The sequence below is a fragment of the Delphinapterus leucas genome, chromosome 2 (genome assembly GCF_059928025.1).
Source record: "Delphinapterus leucas isolate spDelLeu-1000000601 "Yukka" chromosome 2, BTC_Dleu_Yukka2, whole genome shotgun sequence".
Classification (NCBI taxonomy): Eukaryota; Metazoa; Chordata; class Mammalia; order Artiodactyla; family Monodontidae; genus Delphinapterus; species Delphinapterus leucas.
Window position 1 is genome coordinate 14,152,365 of NC_143130.1, and position 20,373 is coordinate 14,172,737.

The window sequence follows — 20,373 nt, forward strand, 5'->3', positions numbered from 1 at the left end:
AGACACAAAACTGAGGTCCTGATGACTGGAGGGCATTAACAATCCCAGGGCACTTTTCACAAGAGTCCGGGTATTTAGCCCCAGTGTCCTGGCCAAATTCCAACTCAAGTAATGCCATTTTGTCTCCCGAAAGGTCCCCCTGCAGCTACCAGTGGATACAGTATTATTCTTCCCTTCCTGTCCGAAGTGTGAGGCTTTGTGTGGACGTGGCACTGTGTGCAGCAAATCCGATGCTTCATTTCTATTATGAGGGCCTGCGTTTCGGCTAAGCTGCCACAAGTACGTGGTAGGGGATATTTACGTGACTTGCACTAACAGGGGAAAATGGCGTTAAGACGTATTCCTTCAGAAAACTTGTTTATGTCTTTTGTAAAAAATGATGGTGTGATTAATATTATTAGATAATCATCAGACATGGATACATGTATGTGCATTTTAATCTCTTTGTACCTTATTTTGTTCTATAGAGGGGTAGAAACAATTATGATGACCAGTGACCCATGCCAGGTTGTATTAAAATGTGTAAAATCAAGCATTTCTTAGTTTGTTTAGAAAATGTAAAGAAAGATTAGAAATGCTCAAAAAAGCAGAAGACGTAAGTGTGGAGTGATGAGATTCTCGATGCCCTCCCTGGTTAATTGGCCTAAGGCTCATTGAGAAAATTCTGATTCAGGGAGAAAAGAGATTAATTCTTTTGGCCTGGGCACTGGTTTCATAACAGCAAACCTGGACAGCTTGACAAACTATTTCTGGAGTCCTGTGTTTTTTGAAACAGTCTGTTCACTTAGAGGGAAAATTTCCAGTTGGTTTGCGTGAGCCTGATGCCACAGGGGAGAGTTGGCTGTTTTGTGTGAACAGGACAGCTGATGACTCTCGGAAGTGCCCCATGTCATTTCTTTCTTGGGAGATTGAGAAACCAATACAGAACCTCTTGAGAGGTTAAGGGAAACCAAGGCAGAAAGCTGAGAGAAAAGCTGGTTCCATATGAATTGGAAAATAGTCATGATGAAGAAGATGAGAAAGTTCCAACGGTACCAGGAGGTACCCTAAATATTTTAGGTTGTAAAGGTCGAAACTTACAGAATTAGATTATTAGCCAGTATTTAGACGTTCAAGCTCCCTTTCTCATTATTTCCTCCTTTTACATTGGTTAGGACTTCTTGGTTGCAAGTGACAGAAGGGCAACGCAAACTAGCCTAAAGAAGAAGAGAGGATGTACTGCTTTGCTAGCTGATGGCTGAAAAGCCCAGGTGTCACTGGGTCCTGGGGTTATCATCAGGTTTCAGCTCTTCTCTCTCCTAACTCTTTTCTGGGTAGCCTCTTTCCTTATGATGATGGCAAGATAGCTTTTAAGCAAGCTTCAGCCTTATATCCTAGCCAGCTCCGCAGAAAGAGTTTTCCTTCCCCATTAGTTTGAATGAAAACTTCAAGATTATTTGCCTGGGTCTGATTTTAGTCACATGCCCATGTCTATGGCCAGGAGGACGAGACAAACTGAAGAGGTGGGGCTTCGACCAGCCACACTCAGACCAGAGGGACTGGGTCATTCCAAAGGGAAGAGCAAGTTGATGCTACCAGAGGAGGAACATGGATGCTGAACACCAAAATGCAGACGTCCATCCCGGACATGTAAATTATAATGCATTTATTTAAAAGTGCTCACCTACACTTTTTTGACCTTATAGAAGGGTTCAACACATGTGACTATACACACGTAAAGCGGAGAATCACAGAGCTGGCCTCCTAGCCTTGTTTCCCACCCAGTAGAGAAATTCACAATTTCAGTGTCCATGCTAAGTAGTCTTTCAGCTTCTACTTGAATTCCTTTGAAGATCTTAAGTTTGTTACTCCGTAAGTGCATATATACCATTTTAATAGGAAGTTCTTCTTTACCACAGTAAGTTGAGAGTTTCCCCTCTCCTCTCTTGACTTCGTGCTAATGGTCCCTTTTCTGCCTTTTGGAGTCATGTGGAGTAAATTTAATCTTTCTAAGCCACGGTCTCGTGGCTCTTTCAAATTCCATCTTGTCTCTTGGCTACACACACCTATTTCTCTTCATTGTACACTTCTCTCCCCGCTTCCTCCTGTTCCTTCTTTTTTATAATATAAAGAAACCTTATAGGTGCTCATTATTGGAGGAAACTCTGTGTCTCCAATTTCATGGCAATTGTTGGACATGTAATTCATCTTTAGAAGTTTCTCAAGTTTCTCATGAATTACAGTTTGAGGCTCAATATAAAGAGTTTGTCATGAAAGTGAATTTTAAAAATAGCACTCTCAGACATTTATGTATTCAATTTTAAAAGTAAAGTGAAATTATTTCAGAAACATAAGCCTTTAAACTTTTTTGATGTGTGTTCTAAGTATTCTAAAGATGGAGCAAATGGGGCATGATGACAATAATTCTGAAGTGTCCTAAAATAGTCCATGGATATAAATATTCAGTTAAATTGTAAGAGAATAATGATTTTGTAGATCAGAATTAAGATTCTAATGCACACTTGACCTAGTAAATGAACTCTTAAGGAATGTCTCATTGTTCTCCCTTGTGTTACTGTGTTTTTAGTACAGTAAGTCCAAGCCAAGAATATTAAAATCTTGGCTTTTTAGAGGAAATTCAGAGGCTTAAAATAAAACTTCTTTATTAGTGATTCTCTACTAGCCATTTACGTTTCTGGATCAGTGTCATTTTCCTTTAGCTAAATATCTTAAACAGATTTGTCTTAGAAAAAGTGTATATTGTTCTATTTCCTGTTTTTTCTACTTTAAATCGATCTCTTTTAATCACTAAATTTTGTTAGTTCTTAACCTTTATTTTTGTGTATAAGCATTAGCAAGAATAAGTTTGATCAACATTGAGTTGCTATCATCTTTATAAGAAAAGCAGTAGTAGCAAATTTATTCATTTATCTAGGTGATGATTACTGTTTTCATGAAAAAGTTCTCATTTAATAATATTTTTCCAGCAACTGCAACATATATGTCTGGTGGGTAAAAGTCTGGAGAAAAAGAAATTTGGCATCTTTAAGAAGTGTACACTTCTTACAAGGCAGGGAGGAGAAGCCGAGTGGACTTTAAATAGAGTTATCCAAGCCTATGAGAATGGAGGGAAGTGGCCCAAGTCTTAGGGACATTGTTCTTCACTCTCTCATTTTCCATACAGCTTAATGCTGATGTGGAGAGACTGATGGATCCTGAGTTGGCAGAACTATTAGTCTAAGAGGAGGATGAATTGAGGATGCAGGTGTGGAAGGACAGAGAGGAAGGCTAACACGGAACCGGGTGGAAGAAAGGTGTGCAGCTGCCTATGGTTAAGACCAGAAGAGCAACTTGTCACATGCAGCTTCGACTGAAACCCATCACCCCGGCTTTGTTAATGTTTTTACCTAGTGCAATTTCTTTTCCAGTGACTGTTCCAGGAATAACGTGCCAGATGGAGTGAAAGTGTTACTGGGTCGAATGAAATCCTATTACTAGTCCCATATGCTCACAGCCCCTGGGGCTTTGCAGCTGCAGGATTAAAGACTAATCCTGAGTGACAGACGCAAAAGGGGCAATCCTCATACATAGTAGGTGCTCAGTAAATGCCATTGGATTTGAGTGAAGACACTAGTGATTGATGGGGCTGCCTTTGCAATAAGAAACATGAGTTAAGACATGAACATGTTTTAGAACAGTTTCTGCCTACAATTCACAAGGAAACACTTCAGTCCTTCCCATCTTTCTTTCTTCTTAAACAAATACTTTCTGAACACCTGCTAAATACTTAACTCCTTTTAGGTACTGTGTGTGGAAAAACAGTCATATAATCCCAGCTCTTTATGAGGTTGAGGCTGTGTACCTAATTTTTTGTCCTCTAACACAAGCTTTAAAAAAATCATCTCAAATCCTCCCGAATTATTGCCAAGTTTGAAGAAAACAAAACAGCACTTTTATTCATTTGTATGTTAGAGTGTGTTAAGCAGAAAATTGCGATCAATTTCACGATGTAAATATAAAACAGACTGGAAAGGATTCTGTGTTCCTCTGAAACGAAAGTGTATGCTGTGGGTCAGATTTTTCTCTTCACTCAAAGTGAGGTTTCTCCCTGTTCCTTAAAGGCGCTCCCATGTATAGTTCAGTGCCATCCAGGAATAAACCCTTTCAGTGACTCATTATTGGGCAGACTCAGATATATAGGGAGAACTACCTGTACTAAATATTTGTTACAACACACCTTGCTAATATCAGTTAAAAAGCCCCTCTGCTGATTTGTTTCTTCCCTCCAGTTGCCTGTCTCATTCTCAAGATTTTTTTTCTTCTGCTTGCACAAATCAGTTTCCTTTTTCGGGCTGCTTTTTTCCCTCACCCCGTCTGTCTGTACATCTCTACGGCACCTATCACCATAGCACCCATTTAATAGTATCTGTGCTAATTATCCTATCTTTAAGACACAGTGGCTTGGTTTGTTAGAACAGAATTTATACTGCATTTCTAATTATGGGCATTTATAGGTAATTGCTTAATTTTGATGTGGTAAGAACATGGTTTGCCATATTTTTAGAAATAGTAATTAGAAATGCACCTCCTAAAATCATTACTTTAAAAACTTCATTAACACTTAAATAAAGAAGCAGAATAATTTAATTAGTAAAAGTTAATAAAAACTTTCAGTTGCCTTAAATGGTCAGTAAAACTGAAGGGGATTGTGTGTATTATTAATTTTTTCTTAAAGTTGAGTCAGATCAAAAAAAAAAAAAAAAAAAAAAAGTTGAGTCAGATCCCTATGTGCTGGATGTGAACTCATGAATTTTCTTTTTCTGTATCCTTGGCCATTGTGTTTATGATTATTGTGGTGGTTGACCTGGATTGTTTTTCTGAGTAGGAAACACCCTCAACAGATAAAAATCAGCGCTTATCTTGGCTTTGCAGTAAAAATCCCAAAATAGCATAAAAGTTTTTAAGGAGTGAACAAATCTGTAGAAATCAGAAAGGAAATATGTATGTGTTTTTAGAAATCTCATTTGAATTCAGATTGTTTTTTGACCTCTACTATATATTTAAATAGGTACTAGTTTTCTATTTTAAGCCTCCATCATTGCTGTGGTTTTTAAACAACAAAGCAAAACAAAATAAAACAAAAATCCCAAGTGAAAAAAAAAAAAAAACTTAACTGTAACTCCAGAGATATTTAAAAGCATTTCTGTAGAGACACAGACGTAGAGAACAGACAGAGAACAAACATATGGATACCAAGGAGGAAAGGGAGGTGGTGGGATGAATTGGGAGATTGGGATTAACATCTATACACTATTGATACTATGTATAAAATAGATAACTAATGAGAACCTACTGTATAGCACAGGGAACTCTACTCAGTGCTCTGTGGTGACCTAAATGAGAAGGAAATCCAGAAAAGGGGATATGTGTATACACATAGCTGATTCACTTTGCTGTACAGTATAAACTAACACAATATTGTAAAGCAACTATACTCCAATAAAAATTAAAATCAAAAAAACATTTCTGTTCTACAGTGGGAATCAGAAGGAAAATATAAACAACATTGATTCTAAAAGTTTGAATAGAAAACCTTGATAATCTCAGTCATGTTTCCATGGATTTCATTAAAGAGACATTCCAGCTCCACGTTACTCATTATAATTTATTTATTAAATTTAATTAAATGTAATTCTAATGTTAGTCTAAAATATTAGGTCTCTAATAACTATTAGTGGTTTGGTATTAATTGCGAACTTAGAGCATTAGGTACCATGCAGGACAGAAGCCACAGCCTGTGTCCTTGATAGCACATGGGGAGCGATGTAGGAGCAGGGCCGTGCATGTGACGTGTGCAAGGGTGGACACCCGAGGAGGTTAGAAATAAGGTGGAAGGTATAAGGGAACAAGAAGATCGTAACTGCGTGTGTGGTTGAGCGTCTCTTTTAAACACCAGGGCTTTTGCTATGTCCTTCAGTCCCTGGAGCAATTGGGCATATATTGTAATGTCCCAAGTGTCCCCAAGCTGAAATCACTCTGGCTTTCATATACCTGTGGCCTTTCGTGCAACCTTTATTTCTAATGCTTTATCTTTTATATACTCAACTTCCACTTTTGGTTCTCCTTTACAGCAAAATCATTCTTGTAGGTTCATCTTCTTGACCACAGCTTGGCCACCCCTCCCTTCTTTGTGCTCTTTAGGTGTACACTCTTCTCAAATACTCAATACGTTAAAAAAAATTGATGCCACAGCACTGTTACCTTCCAGAGATCCCATTTCAAGTCCTAATTCTGTTGTGTGTAGCAGTAATAAATAGACCAGTGGGGGATTTAGGGGTTGGCCGGATAAGACACATATCTAAATCCTTCAGATATGGAAACAAAGGAACAAAATTTCTAACAGCACTCCTGGGCATACATAACAGATTCCTTTTCTTTTTTTTTTCCCCCTCATTAAACTTTTTTAATGAGTCTCAAATTCTGTGACAGATTTTTGGTCAAGTTGTTTCTATTGCAAAGTACTGAGTTTAAAAACTAATAACTTAAAACTGCCACACACAAAACAAATGGTCCACAAAACATTCTCCTTTCCTTCTGAAGGTTTTACGAGGCATTGTTATCATTAACCAGTCTTTTGCTATTAAACTTAAATGGCCAATTGAGACAAACAGTTCTGAGACCGATCTTCCACCACTGATTAAGACTGAGGTGACAGGTGTTGGGGATAATATTCATTTAGCCTTCTGAGCTTTCTGGGCAGACTTGGTGACCTTGCCAGCTCCAGCTGCCTTGTCCACTGCTTTGATGACACTCACAGCAACCGTGTGTCTCATGTCACGAACAGCAAAGCGGCCCAGAGGAGGATAGTCAGAGAAGCTCTCAGCACACATGGGTTTGCCAGGAACCGTATCAACGATGGCAGCATCACCAGATTTCAAGAATTTGGGCCCATCTTCCAGCTTTTTCCCAGAACAATGATCAATCCTCTTCAGCTTAGCAAACTTGCAAGCAGCGTGAGCTGTGTGACAATCCGGCACAGGTGCACAGCCAGCACTGCTTTGGCCTGGATGGTTCAAGATCACCACCTGAGCTGTGAAGCCAGCTGCTTCCATCGGTGGGTCATTTTTGCTCTCACCAGCCACATTGCCACGACGAACATCTTTGACAGACACGTTCTTGACATGGAAGCCCACGTTGTCCCCAGGAAGGGCTTCACTCAAAGCTTCCTGGTGCGTTTCAACAGACTTCAGTTGACTGGAGCAAAGGTGACCACCAGGCCAGGTTTGAGAACACCAGTCTCCACTCGACCCACAGGGACAGTACCAATACCACCAATTTTGTAGACGTCCTGGAGGGGCAAAGGCAAGGGCTTGTCAGTTGAGCGAGTTGGTGGCAGGACGCAATCCAGAGCTTCAGGCAGTGTGGTTCCACTGGCACTGCCATCCTTACGGGTGACTCTCCATCCCTTGAACCACGGCATGTTAGCTCTTGGCTCCAGCATGTTTTCACCATTCCAGCCAGAAACAGGCACAAAAGCTGCTGTGTCGGGGTCGTAGCCAGTTTTCTGAATGGAGGTGCTGACTTCCTTAACAGTTTCCTCGTGTCTCTTCCGGCTGTAGGGTGGCTCGGTGGAATCCATTTTGTTGACTCCAACAATTAGTTGTTTCACACCCAGAGTGTAGGCCAGAAGAGTCTGCCCATTCTCGGAAATACCTGCTTCAAATTCACCAACGCCAGCAGCAACCATCAGGACAGCACGGTCAGCCCAGGATGTGCCTGTCATCATGTTTTTGATGAAGCCTCTGTGTCCTGGGGCATCAGTGGTGGTCACATAGTCCTTGCTGGTCTCGAATTTCCATAGGCAGATATCAGTGGTGATACCACGCTCGAGTTCAGCTTTCAGTTTGTCCAAGACCCAGGCATACTTGAAGGAGCCCTTTCCCATCTCGGTAGCCTCCTTCTATAACTTTTCAATGGTTCTCTTATCAATCCCACCACATTTGTAGATCAGATGGCCAGGAGTGGTAGACTTCCCCGAATCTACGTGTCCGATGACAACGATGTTGATGTCTCCTTTCCCATTTTTGCTTAGGTTCAGCAGTGGTTTTCCTGACACCTGTGTCCTGGCGGCAAGCCCGTTGAGAAAAAGCCAGATTCCTTTCAAAATCTCATTTCTTTCTCTTTATTGCCTTTTCTTGCTTCCCCTCCCCCAACCTTTTCTGTCTTTCACCCTAACACGTTGTGATAGAGCGTTTTCTTAGTTCAGAGGCTAAGAATTTAGCTGTATTGATTTGTCACATCGCACCTGCTGAAATCCTAACGGAAAAAAACTTGGCACATGAAATAGAAGTCAGTCTGATGAAATTAAACCTCACGAATGATGCAGCTGCTGTGTACATAGAGAACGCGATCCGCATCTGCATCACTGACTACTTCAGTATTCTCATTTTACGTCTTGGCTCTTTTCATTGCGCTTGCATTTTGCATGTTGGGAAAGTACATTTTGGGATGGTCATTTCATCCTGCAGAAGCAGACACTTGATTCATATGGCTATGTGATTGCGTCTGTAACTTAGGTTCACGTAAAGTGTGATAATTTACAGATTATTATCTGTAGAGCCGACCCAGGTACAACTTCTGCAGAGGAGAAACTGATGCCAAAGAGTCACCTTATGTAGGTGGCTCAATCCCGAGGGACTGTGAGGCCGAGGAGGACGCACCCATCTTTAGGGGCAAAAACATCATTTAAAGGAAGAATGATATTAGCATACTTTCTGGGGGGTAAATCTGAAGAGTTTTACTTCTTCCTAGGATCTCTGATTATTTTATTTTTTTATGGCCACAATGTTTGCAAGGCTGAGACTGAGCTGTGCTTGTGCCAACTTTGGAGAAATGTAGGTAGATGAACTTGTGAAAAAGCTATTTACGTAAAAACAAATGTCACCTCATGTTAGGGGTTTCTACCTCCTTTTTAAATTTCTTCATTCACTCAAAACACGTGTATTAAGTGCCTACCAAGTACAAGGCCCAGTTTAGGAGCTGGGGATATAGCAGTTCCCTTGCTCTCATGGAACTTCATTCTAGTGAAAGGACACAGATTTAAAAAAATGGTTAATAGCTCACAAATCACTTGGTGCTTGATGCTATGGAAACAGTAATGCAGGGAAAGAGAATGCTGGGTTGAGGGGTGGGTTCCTATTTTATGCTGGATAATCAGAGATGGTCTCCAATGAGGGAACATTTGAGCAGACCTGATGGAAGTGAGAGGGTGAGCTGTGATGTTTGGGGAAAGAGCAAGTATAAAGATAGGAGGTGGAAGCACGGTGGTGTGTTGGAAAAAGTAAGAACAATGAATGGAGAGAGTACAGGGCAAAGGAGGTGGGGCTTGCAAGAAGCAGGAAACAGAAAATTCTTTTAGAAGATTTTAAGAATTTTGACTTCCACTAACCGAGAAGAAAAGAGTGATGGTGTCTGATTTATGTTTTACAAGTCCTGTCTGGTCGCTCTGTTGAGAATAGACTGTAGGAGGCAGGGGTGGATGCAGGGAGCCCCATCAGGTGTCAGGGGCAGTTATCCAGGTGGGAAACGATGGGGTTTGTGCCATGGTAGTGATAGTGGAAGAGATCGGAAGAGGTCACGTTCAGAATATATTTTGGAGGTGGAGCCACCAGGATTTACCTTTGGGGTGTGGGTTATAGAAAATACAAGGAGATAGGGCTTCCCTGGTGGCGCAGTGGTTAAGAATCTGCCTACCAATGCAGGGGACACGGGTTCGAGCCCTGGTCCGGGAAGATCCCACGTGCCGTGGAGCAACGAAGCCCATGCGCCACAACTACTGAGCGCACGTGCCACAACTACTGAGCCCACGTGCCACAACTACTGAAGCCTGCATGCCTAGAGCCTGTGCTCTGCAACAAGAGAAGCCACTGCAATGAGAAGCCCGCATACCGCAATGAAGAGTAGCCCCCGCTTGCCTCAACAAGAGAAAAGCCCGTGCGCAGCAACAAAGACCCAATGCAGCCAACGATAAAAATAAATAAATAAAAAAAAAAGAAAATACAAGGAGATAAATATCCTTTTTTTTTTTTTTTTTTGTCTGAGAAATTGGTCAGTGAGTAGTAATTTATGGAAACGGGAGAGGCCCAAGGAGGCACGGGTGTTCTGGGGAGAATCAGGAGTTTGGTGTGGGACTGGTTAGCTTTGAGATGTCTACCCGACATCCAAGATATGTGAAGAAGGTAGGTGGATCCATGAGCCTGGAGATCAGGAGACAAGTCTGGGCTGGAGTCAGCATAGAGAAGGTATTTAAAGCCGTGAGACTGGTTGGGATCTAGTCGGTGTGGGTATATACAGGAAAGTAAAGAAGTACAGTGACTGAGCCCTAAGCCACCCCAAGGTTAGGCAGTTGAGAACCAGCCGTACATGCTAAGGAGGGTTAGCCAGTGTCTTAGTTTCATACAGCTGCCAGAACAGAGCTCCAAAACCTGAGTGGCTTCAAACAACAGAAGTTTATTGTCTCACAGTTCTGGAGGCTAGAAGTCTGATTCAAGGTGTTAGCAGGACCATGCTACCTCTGATGGCTCTAGCGGGGGAGTTCCTCCTTGCCTCTTCTAGCTTCTGGCGTTTACTGGCAACATGTGGTATTCAGTGGCTTGTAGATGCGTCACTCCAGTCACATGGTTATCTTCTCCCTGTGTATCTTCACTTCATCTTCCCTCTGTGCCTCTGTGCGTCCAGATTTCCCCATTTCATAAGGACACCAGTCGTGTTGGATTAAGGCCCACCCTAATGACCTCACCTTAACCTGGTTATATATGGGAAATCTGCAAAGACCCTATTTCCAAGCACGGTTACATTCTCAGGTACTGGGGGTTAAGACTTCAACGTATCTTTTTTGGGGGGCACAATTCAATTCATAACAGCCAGCGAGGTGGTAAGAGAACCAGGAGAGTGTGGTATTCTGGAAGCCAGGTGAAGAATGTGCTTCCGACAGGAAGGATGGATAAACTGAGTCAGATGCTGGTGATGGAACAAACAAGATGGGGACTGAGGACTGACGGTTGGCTTGATCATGTGGGGGTCATTGGTGTCCTTGCCATGAGTGGTTTCAGTGAAGTGGTGAGGGCGAGAATTGGATTGAAGTTCAAGAGAGAATGGAAACAGAGGAGTTAGAGAAAGCAAGTGTAGACAGCTTTTTGAGGCATTTTGCATATAAGACATGAGAAGAATGGGGTGGTGGCAGTGGAGAAACCAAGAGTTCAAAGGAAAAATTTTAAAACAGTGGGAGAGGTAGCAGTATGCTTATATACCAGTGTGGAATGACACAATAGAGAGGAGGAGTATTACAGAGAAAAGGGGACAATTTCTAGAACCATGTCTTTGAGGTGGCAAGAGGATGTGGAATGTAATAGCCACGCAGAGGAAGTCTGTGTCGACAAGCCTGCCAGGTGATTCTTATGCACGTCCAAGTTGGAGACCTGCTGTTCCAGTTGATCTCTAGGACCTTTTAAAATTTTATGTCTTGGGCTTCCTTGGTGGCGCAGTGGTTGAGAGTCCGCTTGCTGATGCAGGGGATGCGGGTTCGTGCCCCGGTCTGGGAAGATCCCACGTACCGCGGAGCAGCTGGGCCCGTGAGCCATGGCCGCTGAGCCTGCGCATCCGGAGCCTGTGCTCCGCAACGGGAGAGGCCACAACAGTGAGAGGCCCGCGTACCACACACACACACAAAAATAAATAAAATAAAATTCTATGTCTTGTGATGTATTTTACCCCATTAGTTGAGTATGAAATCCCCCTTTTGTTTAGAATAATGATTACTGCCTGATGTGCGCGAAGAATGAGTTCAGATGGATATGACCACAGAGTATGTACAAGGAGTTGAGCCATAGGGGATGGTAGCTCTCCCACTGTGCTTTACTCTCAGGGCCTTAATAAGCTGTACTCTCTCTTTAAACTACCATTTCTGCCATTTAGAGGTGCCTCTTCAGCATTGCCTGGGAGATCTGGCTGTGTCTCCAACTGCTATTTTTAGATGACCCTGCATCAGACCCCAGTAGAGTGAAGAGCATGTCATGGAGACTTGAAATATTTGTATTTGTCAGGACTCAAATGCTGTACGACAGATTAATGTCCTAATACCCAAATGCTATTATATCAAATTTTTGTATATTGAGTTAACATAAAATATGACCTAGGACTTCCATTAAAACTTTCCAAAGAAAACCCCAGTTTGGCTTGTCTGAGGAGTGTTCAGTTTTATTTTGTTCACTCAAAATTGTAGCTAAAGGTTGGTATTATCGCCTTAATGTGATGGCTCTTTGAGTCACTTTTATTCCAAAATACACAGTTTCCGATAAGAGAGCCCTACTTTCTTTCTTGAATCAAGGCAAGTTCACTTTCATTTTCCTGATGTTAGAGGACTGAAGAAAGTTGAGACAACAGAGAGTTTTAATCAAAGCAGACAGCAATTGACTTCCGTTTTAGTAAAATAACTTTGTGTGAACAGATGTTTGGCCAGCACAGGGAATTATGCTTTACTACCTGTTGAAATTAATTTGAGAATATTGACTGCACATTATTTGGTGGAAACTATGAGACTAGCAAGGTTATATATCCCATACTCTCTGAGGTTTACATTTATCAAGAGGATGTTTATCCCCCTTTCCCGTTTGAAGGAGTCAGAAAGGATTTGAGTTACCTTTCAGTACTAGAAAGTATTTCCCTAGTTCCTCTGAATGTGTCTAAGGGAATTTGGAATGAGACTTACCTTTTAGTACCCTGGGATTTTGTATCCGGCTTATGCTAGTGTCAAACGTTAACTTTTTCCCGTTGGGGCATTTGTCAACATCCCACAGATGAGTGTCTGTCTGTGCCCACCACGGGAGATGCAGAATTTGAGGAGTGCAGGGTCTCGTGGGGCTGACAGTCCAGCAAACAGCGTTTGTAAAACATCCAGCGTGTAACACATCCAGCAACAATAGATGCGGGCACAGGTGCTCCGGCTGCCTGATGCGGCGGCGTAGCCGTGACTGCTGGGCGCGGTGGTCACTGGTAAGCATGGCGAATGGGGGGACGTGATAGTGGAGCTTTTCCAATATGTGATCTTTTAAATACTTTATAATAACTTATATCAATAATAATATTTCACAATTTTATATTTAATTACTTTTATATCCTTTTATTTTATCCTCATAAACACTCTACATATAGGCAGACTGGGAGAGAAAATCAAGGCTTAGTGCCTTTGACCTGCCCAAGTTCAGATGTCCTGGGTTTAAGGCTCATCTCCTATACTTACCAATTGTAAGTACAAGTATAGGAGCTAAGCCTAAAACCCAGGGCATCTGAGTCCTGGTCCAAATGTTTTACACACATAGGTAAGGAAATCCTTGGTTCTGAAGTGAACCAAATCAGGTCTAGAACAACTGACAGTTCGGCAATCACTTAAAGGATGTTTGAACTGTTGTTAAGTTTCCTCGAAATTGTAAATCTTTAGCTGAAACTCTGATACTATAATAGCTTTGTGAAGTTTTAAGAAAGTTTAGTTTGAGGTTTTGGACTGAGATAATTTTGTATTTAATGTAGCATTTGATAAGCATGCCGTAAAATAATGTTGGTTCTTTTAGAAGAGGTTACTTTAAGATGCATTATAGGGGTTCCCTGGTGGCCCAGTGGTTAAGAATCTGCCTGCCAATGCAGGGGACACGGGTTCGAGCCCTGGTCCAGGAAGATCCCACATGCCGCGGAGCAACTAAGCCCGTGCGCCACAACTACTGAGCCTGCGCTCTAGAGCCGGTGCTCCGCAACAGGAGAAGCCACTGCAATGAGAAGCCCGCGCACCGCAACGAAAGAGTAGCCCCCGCTCACCACAACTAGAGAAAGCCTGTGCGCGGCAACGAGGGCCCAATGCAGCCAAAAGAAATAGAGACTGAATGGCCTGAAAATTCTGAAATACTAAAAAAAAAAAAAAAAAAAAAAAGCATTATAAAACTTAACGCAGGCAGAGGTCCGCGTACTGCAAAAAAAAAAAATAAATAAAAAAAATTAAAAACTTACGAAAAAAAAACCCCAAAACTTAATGCATGCTTTGTTGTTTCCAAAGTAGAAGTTTTTGGCTTGTAGATTCTCAAATATGAAGTGTTATGGTAGATAGCTTTTCCCCCTTCCCTTTATCCATATTTTAAACCCACATCTTTATAAGTGATTGAAGCCATTTTGTGTGTGTTTGAAATTATTTTTGATTACTTTAAAACTTGCAGTGAAACTTTATCTGATAGACTGGTTGAATGCCATGCTTAGCTAAAGCATCTTCCAAAAATCTAGAAGAGCAGTAATGGATCGTATGTGTTTCTTCTGGAGCAGAGAGAGTGTGCTGCTGTCAGGATCACAGGCAGAATGAAAGGATATGAGTGTAACATATTTGACCAACCCTGGCTCTTGACCAGAATAGGAGGAGCTGATGGGCTGTGGCACTGGTAGCCTGGTCCCACAGCCTCTAGAATGAATGTTATTCATTTTGATAATAGCTGTTCTTAGTCATATTTCTGAGAAAACACACAAAACTGATTGCAGTTGACTATAAAAATGTTTTTTTTTTGCAGTACGCGGGCCTCTTGCCGCTGTGGCCTCTCCCGTTGCGGAGCACAGGCTCCGGATGTGCAGGCTCAGCGGCCATGGCTCACGGGCCCAGCCGCTCCGCGGGATGTGGGATCTTCCCAGACTGGGGCACGAATCCGTGTCCCCTGCGTCGGCAGGTGGACTCTCAAGCACTGCGCCACCAGGGAAGCCCTAAAAATGTTTTTAGTTGTATATATATGACTATAACTAACTTTTACTTTTATAGTCATATATATATATATATGTGGCTATAAAAATGTTTGTCCTGTTTTTAGTTAGTTGATGTATCTTCCCGTAGACATAGATTTAAAGTTAGAAATTTCCCCTTTGGTAGTGGAGTAAACTGATGTTCAAGACTATCTGATTTACTGAAGAAATTTGGAGAAACAAGTCTAGTTTTAAAATTCTTTTCGTGTCGTATTACACTGTGAATAAATTAACAGTACAGGCATTTCTAATAGAGTCTTACTGGGAACTCAGACTTGGGGAGTTAATAGGCTATTGGGATCATCCAGACTCTTAACAGAGCTCAGATTTGGGAACCAGTTCATAGTAAACTGTGTCTCTGGCTATATGTATAAGCTAAGGCAAGGATCCAAATTGGACTATTTGACATTTCTTGGACATGCCCAGTGTCCCTCTGCTGCCCTCTTTCGAAGTGTTGTTTTCTCTACCCTAGGGATCCAGTCACCCTGTCGCTACTTGCTCAAAAGCATTACCCAGTCTTACAGCAAGAGTCAAAAAGCAACGCTCTTCAGGAAATTGTTCTCCCACCTAGGTGTCGTCTCTCTTTTCTTTGAGACCTCATATTACCTTTGTGCTTTTTAAAATGGAATTCCTTTATGTGAAAATCCCCGCCATGGTCCTGGCACAGAGACACTGAGGGAATGTCAGCTCTCCATCTCTCTGTTTTATTTTGCCTTATTTTGTGGCTAGTTGTGTGTATGACTGTTTTGCTTTTAGCGGTTAATAAAGTTGATCTTTTCTGCTTATTTTAACAACGCTTTGTTTTAGAAAATACATTATACATGCAAAAGACTATAAATTAAATGCACATTTTAAAGAATTATAAAAATAGCATCTGCATACAAATTCCCGAGCTTAAGAAAGAGGTGGCCAGTACTGCATGGAGCCCTCTGTCTTAGTCCATTTGGCTGCTATCACAAAAATATATCCTGGGGGGCTTAAACAACAAACATTTATTTCTCACAGTTTGGAGTCTGGGAAGTCCAAGAGCAAGGAACTGGCAGGTTCAGTGTCTGGTGAGACCCACTTCCTGGTTCATGGCTGCCTTCTCCCTGTGTCCTCACATGGCAGAAGGGATGAGGGATCTCTCTGGGGCCTCTTTTATAAGGACGCTAATCCCGTTCACGAGGGCTCCTGACCTAAGCACCTTCCAACGTCCCCCACCTCCTATTGCTGTCACTTTGGAGATTAGGATTTCAGGATGTGAATTTTGGGGTGACCTAAACATTCAGTCCATAACACCCTCCTTGACCACATTCCTCTCCCACTCAAGTAACTGCAGTCCTAAATTTTTGTGTTTGTAATTTCCTTGCTTTCTTTTGTAGTTAATCTGCATGTGAATGATTCCATAAACAATATATTTCTTGATTTTATATCTTTTTGAACTATATACTACTAGAATAAAACTGTGTACTCTCCTGACTTGCTGTATTTCACTCAATATTATGCTTGCGGGATTGGATCCTGCTGCTGTGATTTTCACTCTTGTGTAGTATTTCAGTGTACAGTGTCTCCAGTTTTTTGATAGACAGTGTGGGTGTAAATGTGAAAGAGTTCTGAGTCTAGAGGATGTACCTAGGAATGGAATTGCTGGGTCTATGTGCATTTCCAGCATTTCTGAGTGTGATGCCACTTTGTTCTGCAAAGTGGTTGTACTAAGTTATTCCTCCACCGGCAGCATATACACGTTCCTGTTGCTCCAGATGTTTTCCCTACTGCTTTTAAAGTGCCAGAGGACAGTCACCATAGGCCTGTTTGCATATCTAGTTTTTAACATTGAAACTTTCACAAATTTGGGAAATACTGGATTCAGGAATGGAGTAAATTTCCCCCTCCTCTCTGAAGTATTCTATGCTAGTTTTTATGAACAAGAGGGAGGAGCACTGTGTAGGAGAAAGTCCAGACTGCAGTCAGGCATCCTGGAGCGAGCTGGCCCCACCGCTCACTAGCTTCATGATGGCAGAATGTTCTCTACTGTGAGGAACAGATAGTCATCCTTACATCATGATGTGGAGATGTCTTACACACTGTCTAGCCGATGTCAAAGCTCAGTGAATACAACTTTCTCTCTGCTTCCCACCTAACTCAGCTCCAGTGCTAATGCAGGACATTTTGAACATGGTTCATTGGTCTGCATTGTGATGAATCACCCAGAGACAACTAAGCCTCAGGACAAACAAAGCATTTGTCTGTGTAGCCGCAGGGCAGCCTGTAGCCAAGCTACTCTGGCTGATTCTAATGTGTGTGTCACCATGATGCATCTACTTCGAGGCCTTTTGGGTAGTTTCTTTTCATTTTCATACGGGAGCCCCCTGAATTCTCTTGTAGGAATTGTGGCTACTTTTGGGGCTAATTTGGGTGGATCACTTGGGCTATGGGCTTGTCATAGAGTTGGGTGGTGCAAGCAGTTGTGTAAATGTCAGTTTATCGAACACAAACCACTTACCGTGTGCCAGACCCGTTTGAAGCACTTTATAAATATTAATTCACGTCATCCTTATAACAACTCTGTGAGGTGCTTACTGAAGGAAACTGAGACACAGAGACGTTAAATAACACGCCCAAGTGATAGAGCTTGGAGGATGGGAAAGCCAGGATGCAGTTAGATGAATGATGGTTACCTTAAGCTACTGAAGCAGGGGAGTGGCTTTTTATATATGTCACAGGACCATTGTGTGCCCTAACCTTTGTGTGTAAATACAGCATTGACACCAAAGTTAAAAGAGTTGTCACTTTAACACCAGACCCCATCCCCATCGTAGCCCTGCTTCCTTTCGGTATGTGAATTAGCAGATTTTAAAAATTGTTGCTAGCTGAACATCGCCCTTTTTATAATGTCTCTTGAGGTCTCAGAGAGTTCTTACCAGTCCTCAAAATTGTAAATAGTTTTTCAGGAAATATAGTCACTAAACATATCCGACCTGACTCAACCTTAACAGGAACTTTCTGTTTTTCTTGTTAATAGTAATAACAATAAAAACAAACAGAAAACCAAAATCAGCATAAAAAAGAGAAAATATCAGTGGGTCCAAAACCACCTTTGTACTGTTTCTAGCTCATTAGCCACAGCATTATCTTATCACAAGTTTGTTAGAAACTCTTTTGAAAAAAGTATTTTAGAAAAAAAATTTTTTTTCCTGTTTTGCTCATTTTGCCCTGATATCCTGAGTGTTTAGGCATATTTGTTGATTTTTACTTTGTCATACTTACAACACAACTCCTCATATTGGTTTCGCTCAAGTCTCAGGGACACCTTTAAAAATGAACTGCTAAATAAATGCGCATACTTCCTCGGAAATTGTTATAGTAAGAGACCATTGGATGAGGTTTACAGAGATTCCAAGGGATTAGCTTATTTTTATAACTGAAAAGCGAAAACATCTCTACTGTCTTTCCCCCAACTATTAATGCTCATTATAAATGTTTTAAGCATTTAAACAAATAAAGAAGAAAAAACGACCTGAAATTCCCATCATCCAGAAACAATCATTGCTAATATTTTTGCGTATTTCCTTTAAGACTTTCGTGAGTGTATGTGAGTGCTCATGGACATGTAGAAAACACCTAGAAGGATGGCCACTGTTTAAAAAAAGTGGGAGATGGGATTATAACCAAGAAGTTAGCATAACACTTGATACTCTTTTTTCCCTTCTCTGGAGTCTCCAAACTACAAATCTTGTACATGGTCAGGATGGTGGGGGGTGAAGAACGTTGTCAGTGAATTCTTTGTGGTGACCCCAGGTCCTTGACTTTGGTCATCAGAGGGCTAGGCCAGAGCAGATGGGTGTTGGGCCTTTCCTCTCTACACTTAATGCCCGTGCCGCCACATTTAGCTGTGGCTCCAGCCCTCATCGGATGCAAGGAGGTGGCATTTCCACAGACAGTGGGCTAGAGAGGACCCATTCTGTAAACCCCCAGTCCCAGGTCTGGAATGAAACTGCTGTTCCTGCCTGTTGGTGGTTTCACTGGATTATCCGTACTCTGTCAAGACAATGCCGTTTGATCTTGGTTCAAGCATCTCTACAGACTTAGCCCTAGGTACCAAGAGCTTCTGTGTGCAGGTGCCTAATTGGTGACAATCAGTTGGTGACTGAGTTCCGCACGTAAGGAATCTCCCAGAGAAGGAGGAATTCTGCCTCCACACTGCCTTCAGACTCCGGCTGCAATATTCAGTACTTTCTGGTGGATTGGCCTTAGATTTCGGATTTGCCTGCCCCTACAATCACGTGAGCCAGTTCCTTAAAATCCTTCTCTGTTTCTGTTTATATGTATATACATCCTATTGGGTCTTTTGTTCTGGAGACCTGACTAACACAGCAGCCATTTACATCTTTACCACTGTGGTGTTTTTAGAACTCACGTGCCACTAAATCTGTTGTTCGACTTTGGTTGTCTGTTCCCTTCCCCACTCCCCTTCCCTGCAGGAAGACATTTATCATGTTTAAGAGTACAGTGGCCCCTAAAGGAAGAAGTGTACTCTGGGAGATATTCTGAGTGGCAGCCATCAGGAGCTGTCAGGGCACGTCTGTATTTACATGTTTTCCAGCCATATTTTCCCAGCATGTTGTGGATCTGTGACTTTCCTCGGAGGAATTTGGTATTCAGAAGTCAATAAACAAATTACATTGATCTGTAATGTGGGACTGTCACAGTGACTGATGGGATACCAACTCTTTCAGAACAGTGTGTGAGGGAAAGACAACAGATTGAAAGAGCCCGTGCAAATGACAAGGAATGCTGTAAGAATTCAGTGTAGGTTGTTCCTCTTGGTGGAGTTGCCACGGTGGAAATTTTTATCTTGGAAAGCTGCTCACTTTGCATTGAAATGTGTTGATATTGTGACATACAGAAGTCTTTTGTTGAGGAGATTCTGGATGTATCAGTTGCATAAATATTCTGTGGTGCTTGCATGCTCCACAAAGAAAGGAAGCTTATAAGCTATATGGCAGCATCATTGTGGGATAAAAGCGGCCCTCTTGGCAAAGTAAATAATCCTTGAAATTTATATATCCTTTCATGATTTATTTCAGTTGATGGCCTTTGACAACATCACTCAAGCATGTGGGAAAGGTATTACAATCTCTCTTTACAATATGAGGAAAGGAGCCTCTTGAGATGAAGTGACTTGGTCAAGGTCACAGAGAATTAAGACTCATCTCTTCTGATTCATACAATAGTTGCTTATATTATTTTAGGGACCAGATTTCCATAGAAGTCCAGTAGATTGTTTGGTCCCACTATGTATTTAGCCAATATTTACTTTATCTGAATCTTAATTTATTTTGGGGACAAAGAAGATTATATTAAAAAAACAGTTCTTTTTATAACTTCATTTGGGAAGGTATTAAATACAAAGGGATCTGTTATTGAATGAGCTTAGGAGAAATGTGAGTTTATTATTGATAGAGCCTTCTTTTGAAATAACTAGAACATTGCAAAGTCCGATAGATATTTTTATTGCTTTCTGTCCTATTCTTCTTATCAAGTGCCTGACTGGACACCGTCTTTGGGCATAGAGCTCCCAGATAATGA

At 41.7% G+C, this 20,373-nt stretch overlaps 1 protein-coding gene and 1 pseudogene across 15 annotated transcripts in view; one reads left to right on the top strand and one right to left on the bottom strand.

The window, feature by feature from the left end:
* Positions 1-20,373, top strand: part of NEBL (nebulette) — a 368,320-nt gene that overhangs the window by 84,813 nt on the left and 263,134 nt on the right. The window contains exon 2 of one of the 15 annotated variants that reach the window (XM_089906440.1): positions 19,872-19,911. The exons of the other annotated variants lie outside the window; for them this stretch is intronic. Coding sequence (XP_089762566.1) covers positions 19,901-19,911 — 11 coding nt within the window. The 5' untranslated portion in view covers positions 19,872-19,900. The remainder of the gene's footprint in view (positions 1-19,871; positions 19,912-20,373) is intronic. 15 annotated transcript variants of the gene reach the window in all.
* Positions 5,672-8,466, bottom strand: LOC111178043 (elongation factor 1-alpha 1 pseudogene; annotated as a pseudogene).